Raw genomic sequence first — 26,657 nt, 5'->3', positions numbered from 1 at the left:
ATCAAACGAAGACATCATGGGCGCCAGCGCATACCGCTTTCCCGGCTTGAAGTATGAGTTCACCCTACAGGGGGGGGCAGGGCTTTTGGTGAAGGATCGCCGAACTGTGGGTCGGCTCCTATGGGCAAGCCCGACGTGCGATTGCTCCAAGCTTAATGAGTTTGAGCTGCAGCTAAACACTATCATGTTGCCCCGACAGAATCGATTTAACTACGGACAGCAGCATGACGTGGAATGGGTTCCGGTAGCCCAGAGGAAAGCGCTGGCATCAAAGGGTCAATAACAGATACACCCTTCGGCCCCTTCCCTCCAGTGACAATCACCGTTGTCATAGTTACATTCTATCAGTCAAGGAAATCCTTGCAACTTGTACCTACTGGGCAAAATATATGTAAGGATTACTTGCTGGGCATGGGGAATCTCGAGACTAGGGCTTCCCCCAAGCCCGATCTAACTAATCCGTGTTCACTTGGATGGAAGTCCCGACTCATTCAGTCTACAGATAACGGCTATTTGACAACATTAAGATGGAGATATGGAGTATATTCTTAGGACCAATTGACTGCTAATTGTTACGACAGCCATATTTCAACAGTGGTATCATTTTCTTCGCCGATGATTGATTGTTCTGAGCTCTACGTAGCTAGTTTGTTTGTTAGGTCACTTGTCTGATTGTTTGTAAGCTATAATCCTTTGGCCGCTAGAGTTCCCATAGACCTAATTCTTGTGTGGCTGCTGGAAGTGTAGGCCTGCTTCTAAATCTTTCTATTGATGCTTGGCGGCGGCTATCTGAATTTCGACATCATGTCAGCGACCCGAGGCGTTCGAAGGAAACACTTGTCCTTCCTTCTCACCATTGTTCCACCGTGTTGTAATTCAGAGAAAGATTAAGTGTTCATGATTACTTCTGTAAGCCTGAGGGTTTATATACAAGTTGAACATCAGATTGATTCCCAACCAATCTGATCCTTAGACGGAATAAATTCCGTGTCTGAAGCTCTATAGCTTACCTTGTCGAGCCTCGATTCACAGCAAACACAGGTGCTTTTGCCGTTCGTTTAAGATGGAGTAACACCGGTTGTGGAACTTGCTTTCATGATAAGCACCTCAGCAAACAAAATTCCATCCGAGCCTGATGCCCCTATGGGCTTGCGGAGTTGGATGATGTTGAAAGCTCAATTCTAGATGCCATATGAGAACTATACAACTACTTAATAAGTCCGGTGAATGCTGTCCTTGGTGCTTCAGTAGGTTCGATAGAATATGTGTGCGTAAGAGAAGTTAACTAAAAGAATTCTCCAGACGGGCAAGAACATATCGAAATACACAAGTGGGAGCACGGACCTGGTCAAATCAACAATCAACCACAAAGAGAGAAGGAGAAACGCGCCATCAGAGGGCAAAATTTACTGACAGAGCTATAAGTATCGGAAGTGTGTTGATTGCTGCTAATTAGGCGCCTCAGACCTATAGTCCGCTTAGGCGCTGACAGATCAATGACTCATTTTTCCATTCTGCCCATTCCCGAAGTAAATGCCCGTGTTGTGAGAAATAGATTTATTCTCGGCTGAGCAGCACTTCCCTTGGCTGGGCGCTGCACTGCAGGCCATTTTTCAATATATGCAATACGTGCAAGCCACCCAGTATCTCGTTTAATCCATCACCCGGCATCAGTCGCGTTTTGTTGCGTGTCCAATCCGTGTGTCCAGTCTGATTCGGCCTCTTCAATGCAAAGCAAGGCAGTCCGAAGGTATGTGAATTTATTTCTAGCACGTATGTTTTACAGATAGACAGGAACGCACACGATGTGTCCAAAAAAGTGGCAGCACCAATCCGGCTTTATATTGTTTCCGCTGGGTGTGTTTGATTTTTGGTTTACTAAATCCGTACCGGATTATATATACAAATATGTTCTCAATACGGTCCCCCTCGTCCTGGTCCAAATTATATAATAGGCGGTCGCATGCACAGGAAGCTGTCCAAAATTCAGAACTAGAATAACTACCAGTAGAAGGCGAATGGAATATGTTGAGTCCCGTGGCATTCAGTTAAATACTGTACTCGCGAAAATGCTTAATGGGTTTTCTACTACATCTCACGGACATAATACAGAATTGATAATGAGGTCAACTGCAGCTAAAAGCTTCATACTACTTCACCGACTGGGGATTGGGGATTAATTGAACAAGGTCATGCACGCAAGAAAGGATGAGAATCCACAACAAGATATCCCACCGCCTTCCATTGTAAATAATCAGATAACCTCCGTGCAACTGCTCTCGCGATCTGCAGTGATAGGCTTTTTGCCCATGATATTAACGACATCTGCGTTGACTGTGGGATAGCAGGGGAGAGTGGCAACCTTTGACTTGCTGCTTTGGTAAGCTGCCCATTACGACACGGTTTGATGTTGCTTGTTACAGATATTGGGGTCAAGTGTTGGCTGGAGAAGCAGCAGATCTAAAAAAGGGCTATTCTCCACGAACACTGTAAGTTGGGGGGTTATAGATTTATTGATATTGGTAGCATTTATATTGATATTCTTCTCAACCAACAACTGTCGGGCTACTGGTTCATGACCTAGATAGATAGCCAGCGCTATACAGTGTCTGGCCCTTGTTATCTGTAGCATTAAAATTGATGGCCTTGCTGCCCCAGAATAAAAGTAACTTGAACACAGGTAGATGTCCCTGCAGAAGAGCAGTTTATAGCTGTGAGTCCTGCATGTTGGGTTCTATAATGTCCATATTGAATATTCCAGGCAGTTTCTACATGACCGGAAATAATCCTGTGACTGCAAATTGTACTTATATACTGATGGCCCCTTCCCTATGTTTTCACGGTAATATCAAGGTTGGTTGCGAAGGATGGGCTTGCTCCACTTTTTTGGCGTACTTTTGCTTATTTCATTCTCTTACTATGTGACCTTTTTCCTAGAAAGCTTAGAACTTATATGATGTTTAGCTTGAACTTCTCATTGATAGCTTCCTACACAAAGCATACTATGGCCCAGGGTATGGTATAGACCCCGTCGCCACTTTAGCCCTCGCGCTTATCATCTTTATCTCCTCATCGTGGCTCTGTAGAGGATGGCCTGCTTTGAGCCCCCAACCCACAACAGTCTAATGAAGTGAGTAGATCCAGCTCGACTTCAAGATGCTCTAGGTGGAGTCAAGTAGGGTAAATCAACGTATGGTAAATCAACGACAACGGCAACTCTTCACTGGTAGTGGAGCTAGTGGAGTTATGGGATTGTTCATTGCTCGTTGTCGATCTTTGCGGAGAGACCGTGGTCAATAAAGCGGCCTATATAGAGGGAGAAGCTCAACTCCGAGGGCAAGGATTCTACTAAGTGGCTCCAGCTGCATTGATCTGCATGTAACATTACGCTAAGGTCTAAGGCTTGCTCTAAAGGTTGTGCAACAAGGGGTGATAAGAGGTTGTCTTCCGTTTGAAAGCGACTTGTATATCCAAATATATTTCAAGGGAATCGAATAGTTTTATTTACTCGATATACTTTAATTTTGAGTATTTATATTGACCTCTCTAGTGACTAGAACCTGGAAGCCCGATATAGTATTGTATCTTTCATGGGTGGAGGAGATAAGTATTGCCATCCCGATCCGTCTCCCTAGGTTAGATTGGCTATTGACCATAAGACTAGTTAGATCTCCAGGGCATGCCAGTCGATGCTAGCCGTACTACGATTATTTTCAACGGCATTCGCGGGTGTCTCCTCGAGTCTTCAAGTGAGTCCGTTCAGAGTCTGTTAACTTCGAGATTCAATATTCAACATATCAACACTATCACGGACGGGTCTCCCTCTCAAGAGCCCCCGGGGCGCGTTCAATATCTGCGACATTCCTCCCATGCACGTAGTTGGCACGAGCCCATTCGAGTACCTTAGAGTAGTCCCGACATTTGTGAACGCTACCTTACGTCAAGATGATGATGACCATGTGGTAGAACGTGGGTTGGGACTTACGTGTTGAAGTCTGGGAATGCTTGTTTCCAGCCCTTGGCCCAGACATATGTTACCATACCTACATCTGGATCACACATGAGCTGGAAAGTGTTAGCCGAGTATATCTCACTAGAAACTTTTGGGGTTGCTTACCTTTTGGCGCAGCATATCAATGCAATGGTCTGTGAAGACGGTTAGCGTCATTCTTCTCCGCGTCACTGACACTAACCCAGGTGGTATCTCAATGTTTTACGGTCCTTCCATTCCTCAATCTTTGGCAGATAATAATCCATGTTTGTCGCTTTTCGAAGCATGTTCACGCAGTGTAGCTGGTGAAATACCTCTATCCCCGCTATATAGCCGCCACCCATTTCAGGGGTGTACTCGGCCGCATATTCGGATGCATTGATCCTGTCAAGTTGATCTTTAGACAAGCGGACGAGACCTCCCGCGGGGTAAACGAGCTCATCCCACGCCTCGTCGATCTCCGGACTTGGGGGCCCACGATAATTGTTAGGGTCCCTGAGGGCGCCGTTAAAGCGCTGAATAGATAGTTGGTCATCGTATATGCTCAATGCAGGAGACCATGTTGACATCTTTCGTGTGCATATATCCTTCGGCTCTATCGATGTAATCCAGGACGTCAGGAAACCCAACGCAAAGCCAAGAGCGACGCCAACTAGGAGAGACCGCCAATCCCATGTTCGCAGTTTTGGTTGTGATTGAGCGCTGTGCTCCTCTCCATGGAATCCACCTCCATCGGCATCTCCTTTTAATTTCTGGTAATGGGAAGTGGCCATGGTGAATCGTGTGGAATCCGCGGGTAAACTGTGTGACAAGTTGTTGATGCTCAGAAAGGCTCGTTGAGCCGCGCTTGACCTATTAGAATCAAGGTAACCCTGGATTCCTACACAGTTCCGAGACTAGGTAATCTCTTCGCTCGTTGCAACGAGAGTCGGGGGTAATATGTTTTCCGACTTGGTGTTATTGGTCCTGCGACACCGTGACAACAAGGCTTAGCATACATTAGGACACATGCCATATTTGGATCTGACCACCACCAACACCACAAAAACTCTAAGCCGTGCAACTTTCTTATGTAACGAGACTGGTGACTCCAAGTCGTCGCTTCAATTGGGTAACATTTGCGGCTTAGGCCGCAAATGCGGACGATCCTGGCGTGACCATTTTGCTCCGTACATTCTCAATGCCTGCAGCTGCGGCACAGCGCCGCAAAGCAAATACTTCTGATTAGTGCTACATAAGGCGATAAGCGCAGGCTGAACTTTAGTCCTATCTTTCCCCTCAGCCAAGTGTTGGAACAATAAGCATGGATCCAGGCGTTCAGGCTGTGTGTTGGACAAATTCTACGCCGAGCGCTAGGCAATCGTGCTCATCCTACAATTGAACTAGCCTATATACACCATTTCACTCCAAATCGGCGCAATGCCCCGTTGGCCAGCACGCAGTATGTTTCTGAGCCCACGCTTCTAAGGCGTTCCAATCGCGACATCGTCGGTATTGGCCGTCTCCGGTCAATCGCGAGCGATACGGAATATAGATTGGTGTATCATCTGCGCGGCATTGGATGGCTTGACGCAGAGCGTCGTAGCAGTGATTAATGTGGATCGCCCTGTCGTCCACCGACTTCCCCGCCAGCAAGTCTTGAATTGTCTCACGTAGGTATATCTATCTAGGCGTTCAGATCCGTTCAGCCGCTACAGACAGGCAAGGTCCTTACCACGCAATGGATTTCATGAAACGCTTCCAGCACGTAAACGCCCTTGCTCGGGTCATCCGGGAAATCCTCGGCTAGAGGGAGTCCAAATTCAGCTGCCTCGTCGTGAGGGATAGCCACAAAGCCGTTCGTGGTGAAACCCGCCCATACCGCGTCGGAGATGGATTGATTCACATCGCTGTACTCGGTGTAGGTGCGGAATTGTTTCCACGATTCCCCGCGCGCGTAGATACCGGCTAGACCTGCATTAGCCCTAATGCACTGGGAACATAGTCACGGTCGGTCACTGACTAAAGCCTCTGTTCCATGTCGCACGCTTGAGTCGCTGGTTCTGTCCGTAGAGGACGATGTTGACAGTGAGCGACACCAGCAACAGGAGCAGGAGTATTCCCACTTGTCGCAGCCATGGTCCAACTCGTCGAGCCTTTCTCCCCGGAGTTAAAATGTCTCCCTCATATTTCACGGGATGGGGCTCGGAACGGCTGTCGCTCTCATCCTGTAGCAGTCGAGCTTCTGAATCTGCCATGATTAACAATATGCAGAAGACAGTTACCACGAATCAATGTAGAAAGCCAACAAACAAGAAATAAAGACTGGGACACGTCAAGCGGAAAAGCCCGTCACCTGTTGCCATTATTAGTAGCGCTCCGGATCCTCGAAAATGACTTTCGCTTGTCGATCATCTTCCCACCGTGGCGCTCCCATGTCCGGTCAGACAGCTTGTACGGGGCTGATTTGCACAAATCTCGTACGGCTATCTAATCCGTTATCAGAGAGCGGGCGATCAACCCGCAGTGGTCCAGACTACGACATCTATGTCACCCGCGGTACGCCCACCTATGGTGATCCCGTTAATCGTTGCCTCAGAGTCCACTCTTCGCTTGGCAACTATAAATTTCTTGATCCTTCATGCACGACGACATTCAGCCCCCAAAGACTAAGGCACTGTGACCCCCCGTGCATATCCCCCTTGCTCATTTTCGCCAATCAGCGCCCGGGGCGTCATACGAGGTAAATATCGCCGGGAACACCCCTGGCTGATCGCCTTACGTGAGTCATTCATCCTACGAACGACCGGAAAAGTATGTTGGGCTCCTAGAGCCAACCGTAACAATCCCTACCGGCGGTGCTATCAGGTGGGCTAAAGTGGTGTGCGGGCGTCTGGGCGGCCTGAGATATTGGACGTGGATGGAGGGGTATCTGTAGTATAAATAGTGGCTGAACCGTGGCTATCAGCATATCGACCATCTTCTCCGTACTCAACCTCTCCACTCCTACCAATCTGCGGTCGCGCAAAACGATCAATCTCACCATGAAGACTAGCCTGTTGTGGTCTATGACCGTTTTTTTCTTTGCGGCCTCCACGGCCTTGGCACGTAGGTGGAACAATAAGCATAATTATTTACTGTCATCCATACTAACCATTTCTAGGACCCATCGCGGACAGCGCAGAGGCTTTGGCCGAGGGTACCCAGATCGGCGAGGGCTGGAAGCGCGGTGACGAAATAGCGGATGGCACACAGATTGCTGAAGGCTGGAAACGGGACGAGATCGAGGACGGTACCCAGATTGCGGAGGGCTGGTAGGATGCGTTCTGAAGGGACTATTTACATGAAGAAAGTGTCAGAAGCGCAAGGGCAGGTTCATAATTCGGCATTCGGCTTAGTGGCATGATGAAATCTTTCAATTGTCAATGTTAATGTTCTATAACCCCGTCCTAACTACCAACCCGTCAACTTAATTCCATCATCATCATTTTCGCAATGATTAAAGTGATCAATCAGTCGAACTGGATGATCGAAGTCCTTATAGCAGGCCGTATTCTCCTTCGCCCACTTCTTTCGACTGTTCCAGTCAATACATTTCCGAACCTGGCGGTCACCAGTGATATTGCGTCCCCACGTATAGAGCAGAGTGTCGCCTGACGTGCCGCACACGATGTACTGCAGCAGACTGTCGAAGCAGTGCCGCGAGTGTCCGGTTGGTATACTTGGAGTTTGCCCGTTGGCCAGTTCGGTAAATGTCTTACGGATGACGGTCAGACAGTGAACCTGGTGGTATCTAGAATATCGTTAACATCTGCATCGTTTCTTGCGACGGTCGACCCACGCATCAATAATATAGACACCCTTGGAGCGATCCGAGAAGAGACTCATGCTCGCGGGTAGATTATGCTTCGCCGCCCATTCATGGTCCACCGCGACGATCCCATGGGCAGGCACAATTTGGTCCCAAGCTGCATTGACGGCGTCCGTGCTTCCGGAATCGCTCGAGCTGTAGACCTCGCTCATCCATTGGAACTGCACCCATCGCGTATCTTCAGATGTGAGAGCTAGGAAGCATGAGCTGCACGTTCGACTATTCTCGGGGGAGTCATTTCGTACTATACGCTTCGCCTTTTACGAGTTCCCGCCAGTTCAACGGGCTCTGGGAGCGCTCGAGGAGAAGGACCCCGCTCAGGATACAGAGTCCCGCGATGAGTGCTTCTCTCCAGAACTGGGCAATGTGTGAGAGGTACCGATATCCGCTCCAGTTTTCTGGTGCTGGGTTTCCGTCTGGCGGGAGGTACTGGTATTTGGGGGCCAGGCAGTCCTTGAACATGGTTGCTTGGGGTATTTTTGTTGTCTTAAATTCCGCTCTGAAGTTTATCGCAGCTAGACTGAGGGAGTCGAGCTTCCTCGGGGTAAGTTGGAGGTGTAGGTGGGGGGCAACTCTGTATTGTAATCACCTGGTGATAACCCTAAGCAACTGGACTTTCTGTTATCACTTTTCAATCTATACTACAGATTTAATGAGCGCTTAGAGCCTACGAAAGGCCCACACCACCTGCGGGGCTGACATTATACTCTCAGGCTAGACACAAGGCACAGTACCTAGATAGTAATAATGCTGGCATAGCCTCCTCCTCATACGGAGTACATAATGCAACAGACCTCACTATCGGTCGCCTAGCCCGGAGAGTAATACTACACTACTACAGCCCACCGGAAAACAAAAACCACAGGGCTGATCCTTTCCGCATCGAGGAATTGGCAATGGGACACGGTGTCGCTGTCATTGGCTATGTCACCAGTATCCTGATTGAACCATGCGCCACGGTACTTTTAGTCTCTGGCAGCAGATGAGAAAGTAAGCCCTCATTTTTACGCCGTGTGACTGGCCCAGGCCGGAATCCCTTGCATGCAGAGAACGCCAATTGTTGTCGGTTGCCTTGGCATCCCTTGGATGCATTTTTGCTCGGAGCAGAACGGTTTCCCCTCCACTAGACTTACTAGAGCCAGGATCCCACATTTTGGACAGTTCAGCTAGACAAAAGAAATGCTAATAAGCGAGCGGGATACCAGTTCATATACAAATATGATACAAGAAAAAAGAAAAAAGAACAAGAAAAAAAGAAAAATAGGGTGTTCCCCAAACAGCCCAGGATCAAAGAAAGGCTAGTATTGCTCAATCTCATGTTTAACATGAATACCCGATTGCGGCCCGTCATACGAGCGGACAGAGCCGTGCACCGCTTCCACCGTATATGTATTCCTGTTGCCATCATATTTACCAGCATGGAAGTTCGAATGAAGGGAGTTCGAGTTCACTGACCGCAGGTTGTAGAGGCCTACATCGCCGGAATCCTGAGACCAGCGTTTCTTCAAGGGTCGCATCGACCACATGCTGCGGATGCCGCTTAGGATCGAGTTCATGAGGAAGGCGCCGTACAGTGGGCGCAGGGAGGGTAGACTGATGACGATGACGCCGAGGCCGCATTCGATCATGGTCCAGAATAAGAGGTAGGTGATTAGGGCTGGGGTGTGTTAGTGACGGGGAAGATGTGGAAAGTTGGGGGCTGCGTACTTTCTCCGTCTGATTGGGCGAATGCGTTCACTACGTATCTGATATAGATCCCCATTCGGGTCGCGGAGGCAGCTGTTGCGCTGGAGTTTTGTAAGCTGCCATGATCACTCCTGGGGTGCGGTGGGTTGACGGGCTCTTACAGGAGACCGATGAGGAAGACGGCCATTACTGCGATTTTTTGTTGCATGGTCATGTTTAGGGAGAGGATCTTTGCCATTGTCAGCGATCTGCGGTCGGTCTGGGACGGTGGTTTGTCCACCGACCTTGGGAATGGGCAGCGACCATATCAGGAAATCCATGATGAAATCCGAGATCGCGTACCCTTCCAGGAGCAGCAATTGCGCACTGCACTTCTCGGCCACTACAGCCACCGGCTCCCATGCGTTGGCCGGATGAGCCCCACAGAGAAAGATCGCCCCGAAGCCGAATGCCGTCGTCCAGACCATCACCAGAACGATGACAACCCACGTGATGATATCGAAGAGCGTTTTGCTGATTCCGGGACTACAGAAGATCTTGCGGTAGAAGAAGAGGATGCTGAGCTTGATGAATCCGAAAGCGAGGATGGCCGCAATGTCGGCGAAGTATTGTATCTGTGTGGAATCGTTAATATTCGTTGCGCCCGAGGTTTCGCAGAGGGCGTGGCGGGCATACCTGCTGGAGTCTGATCTGTCGCGGCGACGTGGAGAAGAGATATCCATTTGGACCGGGAACACTCGGTGGAGGGAGGACGTCCCCTAGGGATTTTGTCGCCGCTCCCCAGATCAATAGTGCTGCTAGGATCAGTTCGAATATCTAGCGTAGTTAGCGACACAGACCATGTGAACCCAGGGAGACTGTTATACCAATGCCGGTATCGTCAGCCAGTCATCAACCCACAGCATGGACGATGATCCAAGCTTAATTCGCGTGTAGAATCGCAGGAAAACCACGATAATCCCCAAGGCAGGAAACACGGTGCTGATGACAATGACCGCCGCCGGCGTGGCGTAAGTCCGCGCCATTTTTTCACTATGCGAGGCCTGCTGCGAGGCTGCCCGTCTGTAATAACGTCTTACATGAAGAATCAGGAGCAATAAAATGGCAGGGAAGGAAGATCATCGTCTATGTAAGTAAGCCTGACGTCGGCTCCCTCCTGAATGTCATGGGCGGGAATTTGTCCCCTCGCCTCTGCTTTAGGCCGCAGCAGTCTTACCGGTGCGAGGGCTCGTGCCAGAGATAACATTCGTCCACCTCCCTCAGTCGATCAGCAACTTAATTTTCTGCAGAAAACGGGGGCCAATTTATCCGCATACCGGAAAACCGCGTATCCCAGCAAGGGAGGGTGAGATGTGTGGCCAGCGTTCATTTCCTTTTGGCCCCGACCCCCTCGTGGGACGTACTGCATTAGGGCTTACCACGTTACATTCAATATATCCTTGCAGGTGCTCGGACCCCGTGGCAACAGAGACAAAATGCCGTCCACATGAGGGAGCGAAACTACTATCTTAGGCTTAAATCCCTGTTCCTTAGTTTCGTTCTCTTGGCTTCCGTCGGCATGAGCCAGGGATTGTCAACTTGTCAGGTCCTTGAGGGCCTCGTGGCGTAATCACCCAACCTCCAATCCGCTCCTCCGTACATAAGGAGTGATCGATTGTCTGCGGGCGCGATCTTTGGAGTTAAAAGATTTGCTTCATTCTTGTTTATTCAACCCCCTCGATCGCCATGACGTTTTTGCAGGTGGTCGGCACGACCATCATTCTGTCGGTGTTGGGGACAGCTGTCGGAGCCCTCCGGCGTCTCTTTTTTCATCCCTTGTCTCACATTCCGGGACCCCGACTCGCCGCGCTCACCTGGTGGTATGAATTTTACTACGACGGTATCCAGCCGGGACAATACGTTTTCAAGATCCAAGAACTTCATAAGCAATACGGTACGAGAAGTCGTTCCGCGCGTGGGAGGGACCGGGAATCCACACACAGCGGTACTGATTGCATGGGATATCATGGAACACAGGGCCGATCATCCGGATAACACCGGAGGAAGTCCACATTAACGATGTCGGCTACCTGGACACAATCTACGCTCCGTCGATGACCCGCATGGACAAGTATCACTACCAGCTCCGAACCTTACGGGTCCCCGGCGGCGTCGGCACCACTGCCGATTATTATCTTCACAAGACCCGTCGCGAGGCGCTCACGCCCTTCTTCAGTAAGCGCAACGTCCTCTCTCTCGAGGGAGTGATCGCCGATAAGGTCGAGCAGTTGTGCGGGTTGGTCGCAAAGCATGCAGCGACGAAGTCTCCGGTTAATCTGTCGGACGCGTTCTATGCATTTTCGAACGAGTATGGCTTGCACCGATGGAGGGCAGGCACAATGCTAATAACGAGCATAGTGTCGTGGCGAATTTCTTATTTGCGCACCAGACCGACGTGCTCGCGGACGAGGAGGAAGCGGCCAGACTGCGTCACAACAGCCATGAGCTTCTCCAAGGAATCAACACGAATAAGCACTTTCCGTGGATTCCAGATATCCTCGAGGCCCTTCCGCAGTCGTTGACGCGGCCCGCAATGCCACCAGGTCTGATTGACATGTTCGAACTCTTTGATGTAAGTCCATCGTCCAACACCATCGATCAACAACCACCCCATTGACGGGTAACCCAAGAGAGTCCGTGCGGAGTTAGTCGGGATCATGAAAGCGAAGGAGTCCAAAAGCTCGGGTGAAAAACCAGCAAACCCAGGACGCAAAAAATCAGTCTACGAATCCGTCCTCGACAACCCAAATTTACCAGCCTCCGAAAAGACCCTCCTCCGCCTCGAACAGGAGGGTGCGCTCCTCACCCTCGCAGGAACCGAGTCGCCCGCCCAAACCCTGATCATCATCTTTTACCATCTTCTCGCCAATCCCTCCCTCCTTGCCAAGCTTCGCGGGGAGCTAGACACAGTGCCCACACCCTCTTCCTGGACCCTGCTAGAGAAGCTCCCATACCTCTCCGCCATCATCGAAGAAGGCAATCGACTTTCATTCGGCGTCACTGCCCGAGCAGCCCGTATCCAACACAAACCCATCACCTACACCCCAAGCCCGTACGTGACCGCACCAGCTCCGCCCCGCAAATCCTACACCTTGCCCGCAGGCACCCCAGTGAGCATTACCACACTGAGCGCGCACACCGCCGAGTCCGTATTTCCGGATCCCTACACATTTGACCCCGATCGCTGGCTGGGCGACGAGGGTCGCGAGCGGAGGAAGTTCCAGCTCGCGTTTTCCCGAGGAGGGCGGAAATGCTTGGGTGTGGAGTTCGCACGAGCAGAGCTGTATCTTGTGGTCGCTGCTCTGGTACGGGGGTTTGATATGACGCTTTTCGAGACTGATGAGAGCGATGTTGCTTTCTTACATGATTATCATGTTGCTATGCCGAAATTAGATTCAAAGGGCGTGAGGGTAGTGCCAGTCGTACGTTGAAAAGAGGTTAGTTTAGTGTGAGCTTTTAGAGGAGCTTTCACCGGGTTGTGGGGAGTGGGGAGTGGAGCTGGTAATCCTTGCTTTTGGATGGCTTTGCATTTGGGTCCTCGTTTTATAGATAATATAACCATGAACTATAAGCATGGTATGGTGCTAGAGACGATCGGCGCGTATATGCCTTCTTTTAAGGCGTGGGGCTGGAGACACAGCCACAATGTCGAATAAAGATACTAAAACCCAGCTGGATGCCAAACTTGGACTAACAAAGATCAAGACATGGATGACTCCACGCCGGGGTATCCCCCGATTTCTCCAAAGAACAAGGCCTTGCCCTAATATCGGACGTCGTAGACTGGCAGGTTAATCATGGATCAGTGCTCAAGCGGATCAGCCTTGACACTCGGATTCCCGAAGACCCGTCGGAGTGTTACTCGGTCGGGATCACAGTGTTTCCTACATTGTTTCCTCGAGCGCAGTTTAATCGCGCGTGCGAGCTACAGCCCGTTTATAGTGAGCTCTACTGTGCAATAGCCGAAGATGAAGAATGGCTGTTTGAAGCGATCCACGATCTTCTTCCGGTCGATCCCTTGCTGCAGCTCTGTGGGGCGTTCATGAGGGGGGGAGGAAGGGTCGGTTATGCGCAGGAGATATCGGTTGGGATTTCCGGTCTCATTATATCCTTCAAGCGCCTGGCACCGAATCTTCCCTGGGAGCAGTGGAGAGGTCAGATATCTTGCTGAAACAAGTCGAGTTCAACACGTTCTCATGCGCTGCGGCAACGCATGCGACGAAGGTTGCGGAGATGCATCGCTATCTTGCGAGAGCCGGGGCCTATGAAAGTGGCGATGAAGGCCCATTACCTATTACTCTTAAATCTCTGCCTCGAAGAAACAATGTCGAGTCACTGGCAACTTGTCTCGCTTCCGCTCACGAGGCATACGGGCCAAGAAGCACCGCGGTCCTCTTCGTCGTACAGCCCGATAATTTCAACATTGCCGACGAACGTCCGATCGAATATGCATCGTGGAATCGAGATACACTAGTACCAGCCTACTTTCGAGCCGACTTCCCCGATGACTTTCTCCGATTCACGACTCTCACCGAATCGCATGAGCTTCTCTTCCACCCGCTATGGCTGGGGTTCCAAGACTGTGGAAATCTCCGTCGCCTACATGCGTGCCGATTATGAAGCACACGAGTACGGCGATGCGGGAAAGGAAGCCCGTCTCCGAATCGAGCTCTCCCGTGCCATTAGATGTCCGTTCATGTTATCACACATTTGCACGTTCAAAAAGGTCCAATGCGTACTCACGGCACCGGAGGCGTTGGAACGTTTCCTATTGCAGGAAAAGGCGGACATTATCCGATCGACGTTCGTTCCTATGTATCCACTCGATAATTCTGATTCCGGTGCCTACGCTCGCCAACTGGCGACCGATCGGAAGCTCTCGCGGGATTATATGAAACCATCGTTGGAAGGAGGGGGGCATAATATTTGTGGGGGAGAGATCCCTAGGTTTCTTGCCTCTATTCCGAAAGCAAAGTGGAGTGCGTATATTCTTATGGAGAGGATTCAGCCGCCGTCTGTGGTTAATATTCTGTTATCGTCTGCGGGGTTGGATTCGGGTGGTGTTGTATCGGAGCTGGCAATTTTCAGGACTTGCCTTTGGCGGAGGGGTGGTGGTTCGCGGTGCGAGATGCTCCAGAATGAAGTCGGTGGATGGGCCCTCAAGACTATGATGAGATTGATGAGATGCGTGTTTTGATACACCGTTGCTTTCTTTTTTGACGCTCCCTCAAGGGGCTGTTAGGCGCTTGGGGAGAGAAAGAAGTCATGTTGGAGAAGTGATATCAAATTTTTATAACTTGATAGTTGGCCCACTGTTGGGCTAGAAGTATATATCTTACGCTATAAGGAATAAAACTTCCTCGTATGAACTATTTTATATCCATGATGAGAGAGAGAGAGAGAGAGAGAGATATATATATATATATCTGACACAAATGACAAAGAACCGACGGGATCCTGAATCGGGACTTTCTCTGAGATGAAAACCTGACCAGCGGAATTTTTGAACATCATGGATTCCAAACCTGCGTGAATCAAGCGTTCATCGGAAATTTACAGCATATAAGAAGAGACTCCGCCCAGGGCTTCGCAGAACGGTTCCGTGGCGCCGAAAGTGCCGAAAGTGGCACCCAAACGAAGATCATTTTATGCCGATCTCCTCCTGGCATGGCCATTTAACTTCCCAAACTATACTGGGTCAGGCAATGGTTCCTCAGCTGAAGGCACGAGGAGCGATCTAAGCCCTAGTTTCGCAATTTAGATCCCGATTAGGAAAGTCTTCATCTCCCGGCCCAATGCTACGTCAGCGCCAAATTTTTAAGCATGCCTTCCCACGGACCTTATATGTGGCTTTGTTTTAACCTCCTAGACACTGTTTCAGGGATTAATTGTTGGATAGAGATGTGTACGAACGATCGCAATAGATCATGCCAAAGATGATTACCATCTCTCTTATCTGAGTGAACGACTCCCAAGATACTCACTCGAAATCTCGGCCGTTATCAGTGGCGGAGCAGGTCGCGCTTCAATCCCAGGTATCTGGGTCATTGGGAACTAGTTGTGTATGGGAAATTTTGAGCTGTGTGCTCGGTGTTGTGTCGCTCGTCGCTATTATCGTGGTGTTGTACGATTACAATGGGGAAACCTATGGCCGATTGGCCGTATGGAGTTACTCTGAACGCAGTAATATCCATCTTGACCTCGCTCATGAAAGCGGCCATGGCATTTCCAATCACAGAAGCTCTGTCTCAGCTCAGATGGCCGTGGGTCAGCCAAGGGAACAAATTGAGTGATTTGGCGTTGTTAGATGCAGCTAGTCGGGGTGCCATCGGTGCCGCTTTGGTGTTGATGCGGTATATCCCGAGGTAAGGCTGATGTGAACGGCCTTTTTTACCCCCCAGTAAACTCATGCTCATTGAGGAAATAGGTACTTAGTGACGGTGGGATGCTTCGTTCTTGTTGTTGCGGCGGCCATCGCCCTGTTCGTCCAGCAAGTCATCGCCATCAACATGCGACCCGTTCACTCTCGCAATCCGTCTTCTATCCAAATCTGCAACACAAGCACCTACACCGACTATGGTGAAGGTGCCGGCCCTGGGCAAAATGAAGTGCCGCTCTCCACCCTCGCCTCCATCTATACAGGCATTTTCCAAGGCTAGAGCACGGGAAGCCGCTCCGTCGCGATGAACTGTCCGACCGGGAATTATACCTTTGCCCCCTACCAATCCCTAGGCTTCTGCAGTCGCTGTGCCAACATTACAGACCAGCTCACTCTGCACCAAACATCCCCATCCTCTAGCCCCGGCTCCAGCTACCAGGATACCTACAACTACAAGCTACCCAACAACCTGATCTTCACCGCATTAATGATGGGGATGCGCCGCATGAACGCCACAAACGGACTGGGCCTCCAACTCGATCTAAAAATCTTCCAATCATTATAAACTTCACCGCGATTAGTGCAGCCGGCTACGGAGTCCCACCACAAGTCAGCGCGACCGAATGCGCCTTGTACTTCTGTATTGACACGTACGAAGCGACCGTGAAGGACGGCGACTTCAACAAGCGACCCGTATCCTCCGCGACCTTTTCCAATCTCAGCTCAACCAGCGTTACCGAGAACTTCGCCCTGATCCCGGAGACCTGCTATGTAAACAGCACGCAAAGCAAAGGTCCCAGCCAGTGCACGTATCCAGTGAACTGGCTCAGTCGACTAGCGCTTGTAAATTCCCTGACGCCCCTCCTCAACGTACCAGGGGAGTTCTACATGTCGAACCAGGTACCCTGGTCGTCAGACATTGTCCACACTCTCTATGGACAACAAGGGAATCTAACCAATATCACCACCATTTTCAATTCTCTCACCTCGTCACTCACGACCCACGCCCGGGCCCAAGTTTGCAAAGCCACCGTCAAGGGAATGACCAGGACCGTTGAGCCTTTTGTGAGCGTGCGCTGGCCATGGATGATTCCACCTATTGCGCTCGTCGCCATGAGTATTGTTTTCTTGGTGATTACCATTATTAAGACAAGAAATCAGTATATTTGGAAGTCGTCACCGTTAGCGCTTTTGTTCTCAGATTTGGCGGTCGAGGCGACGCATTCTTTTCGAACGAGTCCTAGTTTGAGTGGGATGGGAGAGGCGTCGGGGAAGATGAAGGTTTGGTTGGAAATTACGCCTGAGGGAGTGAAGCTGAAGGGGATTCCTCGGTAGCCGATTTTAGGAGGCTAGGATGTTTGGGAAAAACCCCTGAGAGGGGTCTCTCGGAGGTTTTGATGAATTAAAACTTAATATCTGTAAAAAAGAATGCATCATAGCGATTAATATACGATTCCGGAGCATCGGGCACAGAAGCTGGTATAACTAACCCTTATGATCCTCGCTTCAGTCTATAGGGCTCCGTGGGCGCATTGAGTCTCTGGCGTAGATGAGTGTTTTCCTGCCGAAGTCGCTCAATCTCATGCTCGTATTCTTCTAACGTGCCATGGCTCGCTGACTCTATCTCCTCAATGACCTTGAATATACGCCACAAACGGGACTACGACGAGCGAGCCTAGTTCCTCGACCAGGCCGTGGAGAGCTACGTCAATGCCGAAGGCGACAACAATGACGAGCGAGTCAAAAACGTGGAACTTAGATGAGAGGTAGCTGAGTATCCCGTTAGCTTGGCGGTATAAAACTGGTCTCTTGCAAATTGACATAAATATATTTAAGAATGGAGGATATATTGATTTATCAATGCCTTATCTTTCATTCAGCATCAGACCTCTATACTACTTACTCTAAGTTATATTAACCATCTCCCAGGGGACACCTTAAAAAGTTTCCTTTACCCGGAAAATTCCTAAAAAGGGGAAGGGATTTTCAACTATTCACCCGCCTGAAGACATCTCATCTCCACTTATGATCGACATCGGACCTTAACTTTTGCCCTATTTGCCGGCGGCTGTAACTCATCAAGGGCCATCAGTCGTCTCCCAGGAAAGTTAATATCATGGGGGTTTCATACCACAGGACCACCGCGGGCCTATATACACCAAGAAAAAAAAAAAAGGAAAAAAAAACCAGCTAAAATAGTGTCATAGCTAGTACAAGATACCTGAGTAGATAATACTTTGCTTGTTGCTCACCCCCTCCACTGCTTTGTTGGCGCAGCCTGTCATGTTGCCCAAGGTCCCAGTGAGAATGGCACGGTTGCACTACACTATAAATCTTATAGCATAAGTAGCGGACCTTGCTGCCTTATGGGCCATCCTTTAATCCCACCGGTTCTTGAGTACAATTACTTACATCAGTCATCTGGTTTCACTGATCAGTAATGTGGCGGTGCACACAAGGTATACTTATGTATCCTCTCGTTTTCAATGTAACAATCGCCTGTATCGTGATAATGTACGTTATAGATAGTACTGCGGCAACCCTAGATGCCTTAGATTCCGTATAGCTTAGGGATATTTCAGTTTATGTGTAGATTATAAGGATTTCATCTAGGAAGAAGTCACTGTAGTGGCAGATATAAGGTGCAATCCAGTAGGTATTTAATTATCTAGTATTATTTGTGTCGACTATGTGGGGAAAGGTGAAACATGAAAAGCAAAAGATGCCACTAGATTCAAGAGAAGAAAAGGAGTTAACAGGGAAGCGAAAATAATACTTAATCACCTCTACCTAAGTTACTAGCCCTTTTACGCACCATATTCGCTATTAGTTGTTGTGGACAAAGGCAGTTACGGGAGTTGATGTTATAGGCTAACGGATGATTGCTAACGCAGGGGAGTCTCTTAGGTCACAATTTGTGTAATTCCTCACTCTCATCCATGTCAATGAATTGCCCGCAATCTCGCTTTAGAAATGATGTGTGAATGGTGCCTGCTATTAAGCTGCCACAGTCGGAACTGGCGCCAGTCTTTATGAGGCCAGAACCCATATCACCTGTGCCTTTTTTCAATTTTGTGTAGCGTAATTTCCCCCTAGACTTTTTACCCCCAAAAGAGTCGAACAATGTTGCTCTCACATCGTCTACGTCGCTTTTCGAAGCTATCGATCGCTGGCACGATCGCATTCTGTTGCCTTTGTGCTTTATATATTCACCTACTCTGCCAAGCCCTTGATACTGCCGCGCAGAAAGGGGACTCCCCCTGGCCAACCCCCTGGCCAACCCACAAGCCGAAGATCCCACGGAAGATATGGTACAAAGTTGGCCCAGGTGGTGAGACTACCCAGTTCTGAGAATGGATGAATGATTGTCAACGAAAGAACCCGAGCTACGCATACGATATCATAACAGACCAATTCGGCGAGCGGTACGTCAGAAAGAACTTCGCCTCGCGTCCCGATATTTTCGAAACTTATCGCGCTCTCCCCCTACTGACTCATAAAGCAGATTTCCTCCGTTATTTGATATTGTTCGCTGAAGGCGGAATCTGGTACGACCCCAATGTCTCGTGCGAAGACACGCCTATAAGCGACTGGGTCCCGAAGGTGATTCAAGGATATGGTCGGTCTTGTCGTGGGACTGGAGTTCGATGCAGGCTATGATGACACTGTTGACCGTCGCTTTGCGACATAGATCATCACGGCGGCGCCCGACTCGCCGCATATATTGAGAGTGATTGAAGACATTGTGGATACCGTCCGTGAGGCCACTAAAGGCGGCGGTGTTTCCAAGGACACGATTCATAACGTGGCAAATTTAACCGGCGCTGGGGCATTTACTCGGGAGATATTTAAGAGTTTGGGACTGTCTCTGAAAGGGACATTTGCTAGGGATAGCATGTATAATATTGTGAGACCGGTTTTGATTGAGGATGTTATGATCATGCCTCGGTACTCGTTTGTAGCATCGGTCAATACATACAAGAATCCCGATGTGGTCGGCCCTCCGTTGGTCAGACACCATGATGTTAGTAGTTAGAGGAATACACAGCTTACTTCCGTTAAAGTTCAAAGGTCATGTCTGTTTGCTACCATTATATGCACTTGAAAGTTGCCACGTCGCGGGTTTTCGTGTCTGGGGAACATTGGGTTGGTCGGATCTGATCTCCGACACTTGTATCAGCTTTTCTTCATGCCGCTGACGGCGAGCTACTGGAATCTAGCAGAAGAGTACTTCATATTGCACTGTCATATTCGCATGCCGCCCCAGGAGGGTATATAGTTTATTCATAGTCATGTGAATTACTTATACATTTGAGTCGTCAAAGGCCGTACACGGGGGCGAGGTAGTTACACTAGGTTTGGTATAGATGGTATAGATGCGAAAATAGTCCACTCTCTCATATAGGATCTCGGACAATACCTTTATAAATTAAAGCGATCCACGGCGATTTGCCTCTGTCGGAAGTTCAGCGTGTGGAATATTCACATCGCTCAATTCGTAAGCTATAGGTGTACGTGCACCTGGCAGCTCTGAAGGATAGTCCTGAAAGACTTTAGGACGTCTAAACAAGGGGTTTTCCTGTATTGGAAGCTTCATCACCCTTTTCTTAAGACAGCGCCTCAAGATGAGGAACACTAGGCCTAGAGGGATACCCACACCGGCGACTGAGCCAATTATCGCTCTAGCTATGGCGCCGCCAGATATGGAGGATCCCGTAGAGGCTCTCGTCATAGATGTGGATGTGGATATGGATGAACAGGTAGGAAATGCTTCTAAACTAGACGTAGGTCTTACACTGCGACGTTTGAATAGGTCTGCCTGCTCTGTATCGTGGAACTTGTGTTCCGGTTCGCTAAGGCACTGTTCAGGTTAGTGTCGACCTAGGAAAGAGAATTTTGGGAATATATCAAAGGGACTCAACGCACTTTCCACCGATGACTTTGGAAATTTTCGGATGGATAGTGTACTCGGCGTCATCACTTGTGTTGTAGTTGGTCATCCATGAGAGACTGCGCCAGTCAAAGATTCCCACACCATTGGCGAAGGTTGCACCGTTGCAATTCTCTGCACGAGGAGGAGTCCATTCAGCATCATCTACTGAAATTATCCCTCCAATCACGATCATTGTATGCTTTTGAGCGAGCTGGCACTTATGTGTGCTGCGGACCCGTATTGTCGTCGTATACTCGGATCCATCTTAAAGATGGCAGGGAAAGGACATATACGTTGCCGTCGGACTGTGCCATCCATGGGGCTATACCTCCGAACACATAGCTACAACTATGAGTCTGTGTCGCACGTGGCCAATTTTTGATGACTTACATAGAGAAAGACGATAAGACTGGCGCAGCAACAACCACACTGCAGCCCAACATTCGCCAACGGGGAATATCACCCGTGGTTTGCCGGGCTACCACTTGACACTTGCAATATCATAAACGCTGACGAATTCCATCGGGTTCTATTACGATTAGTCACTGAGTAGGGACAATAATTCATGTACTTACCTGGTTCGTGACATTGCTCTGTCTGCTGGCTAGGACTGAAAGCCTTTGGTCTACCGGATAGGTGTAGCCTCCGAAAGCCACCAGAGTCCCTTCATCACCCACAGATTCAATCAGACAACGTATCCATCGCCCATGGTGCCGAACGTGTTCATTTCAGCAGTTGAGGCATCGGTCCATTATAACGCATTCATATCCAGCATGATAAGTTCAGGGGCCAGGTAGGTATATGCCCCAGGTGTTCCGGCAAAGGTAGGGTTCCCGGCAGGATGAATAGTACCACTTATATAATAGGCTTTTTAATCGACCGAAGACTGCGCGGCTCCTCCCTCCATAAGCCTCACCAGTGGAACGCCCCAAAACCTACGACTCGTCCAGTCGTTGCTTGCAATATCGTACATCCATGTACCGAGAGGTGGTGTTGATGGACCACCCCATTGACTAGGGTAGCCGCCGTAGAAAGGAGATTCTTGCCGCCTGACCAAGAACCTCCTTCATCCGGCCATGGTGGATAGTCCGCAGGGTGGGATGCATCCCATGGCTTTGGGATGTATGTGAAGAGACCAGAATTTGAGTTATGGTATGACTTTTAAAGATCGAGTGTTTGAAAATCTCGGACTAGCCAAAGTTAGGGAAGTTAGATATTTAGCACAAAGGGAAACTCCCTTGCGTAACTTATTAACGTCCCATTTGGTAGAAAAGAATGTATGTCACCACCAGATATATAGAGTGTTTGGTGATTGGTGATAGCTGACAACGTCTGGATGTTAATCCGGCAGGTGTGAGTTGTATTATAAATGTTACGCACCAGAATAGAACATCTGAGTGCAGTTGGTCTGAGCAAGACTAAGATGCACAAGCATACACAAGACGGAAAGGAACAAGACAGAGCCTGCCAGAGCCTGCCAAGGTAAATCCTGTGCCAGACGCTGATGCTCTGAGTAGAGGTTGTATAAAGCGAAATTCAGGTGTAGGTGTAAATCTCCATAATACGTGGACTGAAAAAGGAATAGGGTACCTGAAAAATCGGGGGGTAATCTGAACCAACATCGGTTCGAAGGAAACGCACTTAACTCTCGTTCACTAGGGTAAATAAACATGGCGATGGCCTAAGAACTATTGATATTATTGGCTCAATGCTATGCTCACAAAAGCCCAACCGTGCCGCAACGCTCGTGTCAAGCCGTGTCCACCGTCCATGCTCTATATAGAAACAAGACCAGGGTCTACATCCGTAACCTATTACTCGTCAAAAGCGAAGACGCAGGACAGAACACACCACCGGTAGCTGTGTTCAAAATCATACGGAGTCCCAATTCCAAGCCATTATCCATGACTCGATCGCACTGAATCATTGAGATAATTTGCGGCGCAGTTGTATGCGTTGGAGCGTCTTCTTGAGGGAACTCTGATTTGCTAGTTGTGTGTGATTGACAGGGGCTTGCTCAAGCGGGCACAGCAGTACGTACGCTACACAATTCTCCAACTAGTTTAGCCTCTGCCATTGGGAAAGTAGAACTACTTAGGTAAGGCTGCTGCATGATATCCTTCCTCATGAAAGCTATTACCAACAAATAGTCACATTCACTAAGAATCTTCTTCAGTCAGAATACTTTGTAGATACACGGGATAAGTGAAGAAAAAGAACCAGCCTTCGTTATTGAGCACGGCACTGACAACCTATTAGGTAGAAAGGGTTCACCCGAATAGCCTGCGTTAACGGGTCAGTTGATGCGCCGGCCCGGGGGCCCAGCCTCTTTCTGAATTCCAGTTGGCAGTTCCAGACCCACTAACTCCACAAGATGATACGTTAATCCACTTTCAGGGCAATTCAAAAGTACTAGCGCATAAAAGCTGTCGATGCTGCAGGGGTTCGTCGGTGACCTTCGGAGGAAGCGAGTCAACCTTCGCGCACACTCTTGTCAAATGGCGAAAAAGAGGACCAGGGTGTAACTCGCTAACTTGGCGCCGTCGCAACTCTTCCCATCATGATAGGACCTCCCACCAGCGTTAATCACAGTCTGAGGGCCAATTGGATGGGGACTAGGATGGCTAGTGGCAACAGATATTTCGTCGGGGTATTAGGGGGTCAGACTCCCATGGACAATTTGCCCTCCATTCCAGCAACTTTTTGATATTGAAGTTTCAGCTGAACTACCGTTTGTTACAAGGTGTGGAAAAAAGAAAAAAACAAAAAAACAAACTTATCGTGCGTCCAACACCATTTTCATACCTGGTATTCTGTGGCTCTACGTTGGGATCTTACGTCTCTATGCTTCGACGGTGGTCTCTCGAAGAACTTGCTTCACAAGCCACTTTCCAGAGCCCCGCCATCATTACCGTTCATAATGGTCGGAAGGGTATTCGTACGCAAACCAAGGCTCTTCTTTGTGGTTGTCGCAGTCGCCTGCATTGGTGCTTTTCTCTATGGCACTGCCTACAAATCCACAATAGCCATACCTCCCATCCCGGGTCTGGTCTGTTCTCACTGGCGCCCTTATCCCATGCTTGCTTGCTGATTTTGGATCGCCTACAGTTTGCCGACAGCCATGATGAATACAATACACACCCGATCTTCGACCTAATACGAAACGCAAATAAGCAGTGGGAAGAGTACGAGCATGATCGGTCGACAACCTTTCGCGAGACTGTCTCAAAGTACCGGAAACGATATGGACGGCACCCACCTCCAGGATTTGCCGATTGGTACAAATTCGCGCGGGACCGGAAGGTCCATCACATCGATGATTTCCAGCAGATTATAGACGACTTGCGACCGTTTTGGGGTATCGAGCCTTGGCTTATACGACAGATGGCTGCGAGCCTATCTGACCATGGCAACGGCATGGGAGGCATACATATCCGCAATAAAACAGTCGCGAAGATATCGCAACCCAGCTGGCGTGTAGAGGCTTTGGCCGCTGTGGTTTCTAGAATCGTTGAATACTTGCCAGACATGGACATTGCAGTGAACATCCACGATCAGCCCCGACTAGTGGTCCCTTTCGAAGATATTCAACAGTATCTACATGTCGAGCAGAACTCGAGACACACGAATGCTACCTCAACCGACCATTTCACGGCAGACATGGACCACCTGCAGAACTTGACGCATGCGCAAGAGGTTTGGGATGAGGAGAAGGAGGCACAGTGGTTCTGGCCTGAAAAGCATCGGCTAATGGGGGTAGCCAAAGCAGCTTGTCCTCCTGAATCGCCTGCACGTGACTCAAACATGACCGACGAAGATGCGGATCGGTTGTACAAAACGCCAGTCGGGGGATTTGTGAGCAACTTCAATCTTTCCACGGATCTCTGTACCGTAGGACCAGCGCTGGAGAATCTCCATGGTCTTCTCTTTGCACCAGCCTCGATTATATTATCACAGAAGCTTTTACCGGTGTTCGGCGAGTGTAAGGTCAGCGTCAACAATGAGATTCTGTTCCCTGCGAACATGTACACCATGAAGGACCCACGATACGAATATAACCCGAGTTCCGACGTCGAATGGGAGCGCAAAGCAGACACTCTACTCTGGCGAGGCGCCACGTCTGGCGGTATTTCACGAGAGGAGGATTGGCGAGATCTGCACCGTCAACGACTGGTCCTTCTCGCCAACGGAACCTTGGACCACAATGGACAAGTCTCAGTACTGGCTGAGAACGCGCAACATGTATACGAGCCGACTAGAGACTTTAATTCGTCCAATTTTGCGCAAAATCACTTCGATGTTGGTTTCACCGAGATTTGGGCCTGTGAGCCTGATTGCTCAATGTATGACAGAGTGATTGGGGTGAAAGCTCCAATCCCGCTGAGTGAGCAGTTCAAGGCGAAATATCTAATCGACGTGGATGGCCACAGCTTCTCCGGTCGGTGGCGTGCGTTTCACTTTAGCAGATCATTGGGCCTCAAAGCGACTATATTCCGAGAATGGCACGACTCACGGCTCTTTCCTTGGCGACACTTCGTCCCTCTGGACAACCGATACGATGATCTCTATTCCCTCATGACCTACTTCATCGGCACCGGCCATCGTTCCGAAGAGAGCTCACAGCCAGAGCCACACGTCCCCGGTCATGACTTCGAAGCCAAAAAGATCGCATCGCAGAGCCGTGACTGGGCTAACCAGGTACTGCGTGATGAAGATATTGACATCTACATGCTCCGCCTGCTGCTGGAATATGGACGCATCATAGATGACAATCGGGACTCTATTGGGTACAGTGGAAATGGCAGTGAATTGGATAAGTACGACAGAGAATCCTTTCATACATTTTCCCGGGGCGGCGGTTGGAGTTATTAGTGCAAGTCTAACCAATTGTTGGGATCGGAGATTCCCATGGCCTAATTCTTCTCACAGCCTGTTCTGTCCAATTCATGCCACCCCCCGCCTATCCGGTCCCAAGATTATCTCCGCTAATCAGCAAATATCCTGTTTACTTTTCATCATTGTGTTTTTGCTCTTCGTTAGCGCCCTTTCCTCTAGACTCCATTAGATTGGTTGGGCTCCCACTTTCTGAATTGTTGACCACTCTATCCTGACACCTATACCCCCAGCCTGGAATGCCGAGTTTTGTGTCAGTCAAACAAATTGTTGCAACGCTTTGGTTGTATAAACTCGGTAAACACGCGCATAATAGTCTAAATAATGTGTTTCTTTTTATGTTTTTCTACTTTCGTCCTTGTGGTTCCCCAACAGATTATCGGCTGTTGTTCCTAGTTGAGAAAGCCGAGTCTATGTATTACGATTAACGGATTATTGTGCCACTAGGGTGCCTGAATGCACGATTCTTACGCGCAATGCCAAATTGCTTGCGTCATTTGATTAATTTGAGCTCTTTGCATTTGTTCTGTGCGCCTCTACATATTGTGTCTTGCCGTTGGCTAGGGATAGGTAGGGAGAGTTGATGGATGAGCATAGGTTTGCTGCTTTTTGAATATCCAGGCAGTTCTACATTGAGCAACAAACCGTCCATGTTTTCAAGTCATAATTCAACGAAATCTACTTTCTCGTTGTACCGTGTCTCTAAGCAAGATTGGTGAACAGAACACCAACCATTAGGGCACATGCTCTTGCAATGCCCTGAAATACAAAATTTTGCACGACTCCCGAAACGGCTTCCTGGCAGCTTGCAAGAAGTATCGGAGTGATGATGCCGATCATCACCGAGCGATAGCAGCGCCTGCCTCTGCCGCACGAGGCGCCGGGT

General features: G+C 49.3%; 11 protein-coding genes across 11 annotated transcripts; 6 read left to right on the top strand and 5 right to left on the bottom strand.

Moving 5' to 3' along the window:
- Nucleotides 1-3,608: 3,608 nt before the first annotated feature.
- On the bottom strand, nucleotides 3,609-4,960 carry BDW43DRAFT_287319 (oxidase ustYa family protein). The gene is made up of 4 exons (XM_032043141.1): nucleotides 4,194-4,960; nucleotides 4,118-4,146; nucleotides 3,986-4,065; nucleotides 3,609-3,930 (listed from the first exon to the last, which is right to left on the bottom strand). The coding sequence occupies exons 1-4, from the start codon at nucleotides 4,762-4,764 to the stop codon at nucleotides 3,807-3,809; spliced, it is 804 nt and encodes a 267-aa protein (XP_031896751.1). The 5' UTR covers nucleotides 4,765-4,960; the 3' UTR covers nucleotides 3,609-3,806.
- A 17-nt stretch (nucleotides 4,961-4,977) lies between these two features.
- Nucleotides 4,978-6,630, bottom strand: BDW43DRAFT_287316 (uncharacterized protein). The gene is made up of 3 exons (XM_032043140.1): nucleotides 5,994-6,630; nucleotides 5,706-5,938; nucleotides 4,978-5,653 (listed from the first exon to the last, which is right to left on the bottom strand). Exons 1-3 carry the CDS (start codon nucleotides 6,226-6,228, stop codon nucleotides 5,393-5,395), a joined length of 729 nt encoding a protein of 242 aa, XP_031896750.1. The 5' UTR covers nucleotides 6,229-6,630; the 3' UTR covers nucleotides 4,978-5,392.
- Nucleotides 6,631-7,014: 384 nt separating this feature from the next.
- On the top strand, nucleotides 7,015-7,288 carry BDW43DRAFT_314558 (uncharacterized protein; the record flags this gene model as incomplete). The annotated part of the gene is made up of 2 exons (XM_032047837.1): nucleotides 7,015-7,078; nucleotides 7,134-7,288. The coding sequence occupies 2 exons, from the start codon at nucleotides 7,015-7,017 to the stop codon at nucleotides 7,286-7,288; spliced, it is 219 nt and encodes a 72-aa protein (XP_031896749.1).
- Nucleotides 7,057-8,456, bottom strand: BDW43DRAFT_287312 (uncharacterized protein). Its single transcript, XM_032043139.1, has 3 exons — nucleotides 8,087-8,456; nucleotides 7,812-8,034; nucleotides 7,057-7,763 (listed from the first exon to the last, which is right to left on the bottom strand). Exons 1-3 carry the CDS (start codon nucleotides 8,301-8,303, stop codon nucleotides 7,424-7,426), a joined length of 780 nt encoding a protein of 259 aa, XP_031896748.1. The 5' UTR covers nucleotides 8,304-8,456; the 3' UTR covers nucleotides 7,057-7,423.
- Nucleotides 8,457-8,709: 253 nt separating this feature from the next.
- Nucleotides 8,710-10,987, bottom strand: BDW43DRAFT_287310 (uncharacterized protein). Its single transcript, XM_032043138.1, has 6 exons — nucleotides 10,394-10,987; nucleotides 10,203-10,343; nucleotides 9,812-10,141; nucleotides 9,689-9,756; nucleotides 9,549-9,628; nucleotides 8,710-9,498 (listed from the first exon to the last, which is right to left on the bottom strand). The coding sequence occupies exons 1-6, from the start codon at nucleotides 10,550-10,552 to the stop codon at nucleotides 9,140-9,142; spliced, it is 1,137 nt and encodes a 378-aa protein (XP_031896747.1). The 5' UTR covers nucleotides 10,553-10,987; the 3' UTR covers nucleotides 8,710-9,139.
- A 265-nt stretch (nucleotides 10,988-11,252) lies between these two features.
- On the top strand, nucleotides 11,253-12,997 carry BDW43DRAFT_314555 (cytochrome P450; the record flags this gene model as incomplete). The annotated part of the gene is made up of 4 exons (XM_032047836.1): nucleotides 11,253-11,460; nucleotides 11,544-11,874; nucleotides 11,925-12,138; nucleotides 12,197-12,997. The coding sequence occupies 4 exons, from the start codon at nucleotides 11,253-11,255 to the stop codon at nucleotides 12,995-12,997; spliced, it is 1,554 nt and encodes a 517-aa protein (XP_031896746.1).
- A 214-nt stretch (nucleotides 12,998-13,211) lies between these two features.
- Nucleotides 13,212-14,763, top strand: BDW43DRAFT_302849 (uncharacterized protein; the record flags this gene model as incomplete). The annotated part of the gene is made up of 4 exons (XM_032045319.1): nucleotides 13,212-13,356; nucleotides 13,412-13,663; nucleotides 13,744-14,148; nucleotides 14,189-14,763. The coding sequence occupies 4 exons, from the start codon at nucleotides 13,212-13,214 to the stop codon at nucleotides 14,761-14,763; spliced, it is 1,377 nt and encodes a 458-aa protein (XP_031896745.1).
- Nucleotides 14,764-15,701: 938 nt separating this feature from the next.
- Nucleotides 15,702-17,280, top strand: BDW43DRAFT_314553 (DUF3176 domain-containing protein; the record flags this gene model as incomplete). The annotated part of the gene is made up of 3 exons (XM_032047835.1): nucleotides 15,702-15,931; nucleotides 15,994-16,174; nucleotides 16,366-17,280. 3 exons carry the CDS (start codon nucleotides 15,702-15,704, stop codon nucleotides 17,278-17,280), a joined length of 1,326 nt encoding a protein of 441 aa, XP_031896744.1.
- A 2,022-nt stretch (nucleotides 17,281-19,302) lies between these two features.
- On the top strand, nucleotides 19,303-19,981 carry BDW43DRAFT_314552 (uncharacterized protein; the record flags this gene model as incomplete). The annotated part of the gene is made up of 2 exons (XM_032047834.1): nucleotides 19,303-19,548; nucleotides 19,637-19,981. The coding sequence occupies 2 exons, from the start codon at nucleotides 19,303-19,305 to the stop codon at nucleotides 19,979-19,981; spliced, it is 591 nt and encodes a 196-aa protein (XP_031896743.1).
- A 393-nt stretch (nucleotides 19,982-20,374) lies between these two features.
- BDW43DRAFT_302847 (kelch repeat-containing protein) lies at nucleotides 20,375-22,313 on the bottom strand (the record flags this gene model as incomplete). The annotated part of the gene is made up of 11 exons (XM_032045318.1): nucleotides 20,375-20,798; nucleotides 20,872-21,089; nucleotides 21,133-21,220; nucleotides 21,269-21,307; nucleotides 21,361-21,407; nucleotides 21,454-21,496; nucleotides 21,637-21,732; nucleotides 21,766-21,891; nucleotides 21,933-22,036; nucleotides 22,206-22,210; nucleotides 22,259-22,313. 11 exons carry the CDS (start codon nucleotides 22,311-22,313, stop codon nucleotides 20,375-20,377), a joined length of 1,245 nt encoding a protein of 414 aa, XP_031896742.1.
- A 1,261-nt stretch (nucleotides 22,314-23,574) lies between these two features.
- BDW43DRAFT_175719 (uncharacterized protein) lies at nucleotides 23,575-25,880 on the top strand. The gene is made up of 2 exons (XM_032038799.1): nucleotides 23,575-23,816; nucleotides 23,987-25,880. The coding sequence occupies exons 1-2, from the start codon at nucleotides 23,799-23,801 to the stop codon at nucleotides 25,748-25,750; spliced, it is 1,782 nt and encodes a 593-aa protein (XP_031896741.1). The 5' UTR covers nucleotides 23,575-23,798; the 3' UTR covers nucleotides 25,751-25,880.
- Nucleotides 25,881-26,657: the final 777 nt, after the last annotated feature.

Source organism: Aspergillus alliaceus (genome assembly GCF_009176365.1).
Source record: "Aspergillus alliaceus strain CBS 536.65 unplaced genomic scaffold BDW43scaffold_48, whole genome shotgun sequence".
NCBI lineage: Eukaryota > Fungi > Ascomycota > Eurotiomycetes > Eurotiales > Aspergillaceae > Aspergillus > Aspergillus alliaceus.
The sequence above is the reverse complement of the archived record's forward strand: the minus strand, read 5'-3'. Positions and strand labels throughout refer to the sequence as shown.

Coding starts and splice junctions, on each gene's coding strand:
- BDW43DRAFT_287319 (XM_032043141.1), bottom strand. CDS start 4,764: ATGGCCACTTCCCATTACCAGAAATTAAAAGGAGATGCCGATGGAGGT. Junction 4,147..4,193: donor AACATTGAGATACCACCTGG/GTTAGTGTCAGT, acceptor CCGTCTTCACAG/ACCATTGCATTGATATGCTG. Junction 4,066..4,117: donor TTGATATGCTGCGCCAAAAG/GTAAGCAACCCC, acceptor AACACTTTCCAG/CTCATGTGTGATCCAGATGT.
- BDW43DRAFT_287316 (XM_032043140.1), bottom strand. CDS start 6,228: ATGGCAGATTCAGAAGCTCGACTGCTACAGGATGAGAGCGACAGCCGT. Junction 5,939..5,993: donor GACATGGAACAGAGGCTTTA/GTCAGTGACCGA, acceptor ATGCAGGTCTAG/CCGGTATCTACGCGCGCGGG. Junction 5,654..5,705: donor TTCATGAAATCCATTGCGTG/GTAAGGACCTTG, acceptor ACGCCTAGATAG/ATATACCTACGTGAGACAAT.
- BDW43DRAFT_287312 (XM_032043139.1), bottom strand. CDS start 8,303: ATGTTCAAGGACTGCCTGGCCCCCAAATACCAGTACCTCCCGCCAGAC. Junction 8,035..8,086: donor CGTAAAAGGCGAAGCGTATA/GTACGAAATGAC, acceptor CATGCTTCCTAG/CTCTCACATCTGAAGATACG. Junction 7,764..7,811: donor GGTGTCTATATTATTGATGC/GTGGGTCGACCG, acceptor ACGATATTCTAG/ATACCACCAGGTTCACTGTC.
- BDW43DRAFT_287310 (XM_032043138.1), bottom strand. CDS start 10,552: ATGGCGCGGACTTACGCCACGCCGGCGGCGGTCATTGTCATCAGCACC. Junction 9,757..9,811: donor GGTCGCTGCCCATTCCCAAG/GTCGGTGGACAA, acceptor ACAATGGCAAAG/ATCCTCTCCCTAAACATGAC. Junction 9,499..9,548: donor CGCCCAATCAGACGGAGAAA/GTACGCAGCCCC, acceptor AACACACCCCAG/CCCTAATCACCTACCTCTTA.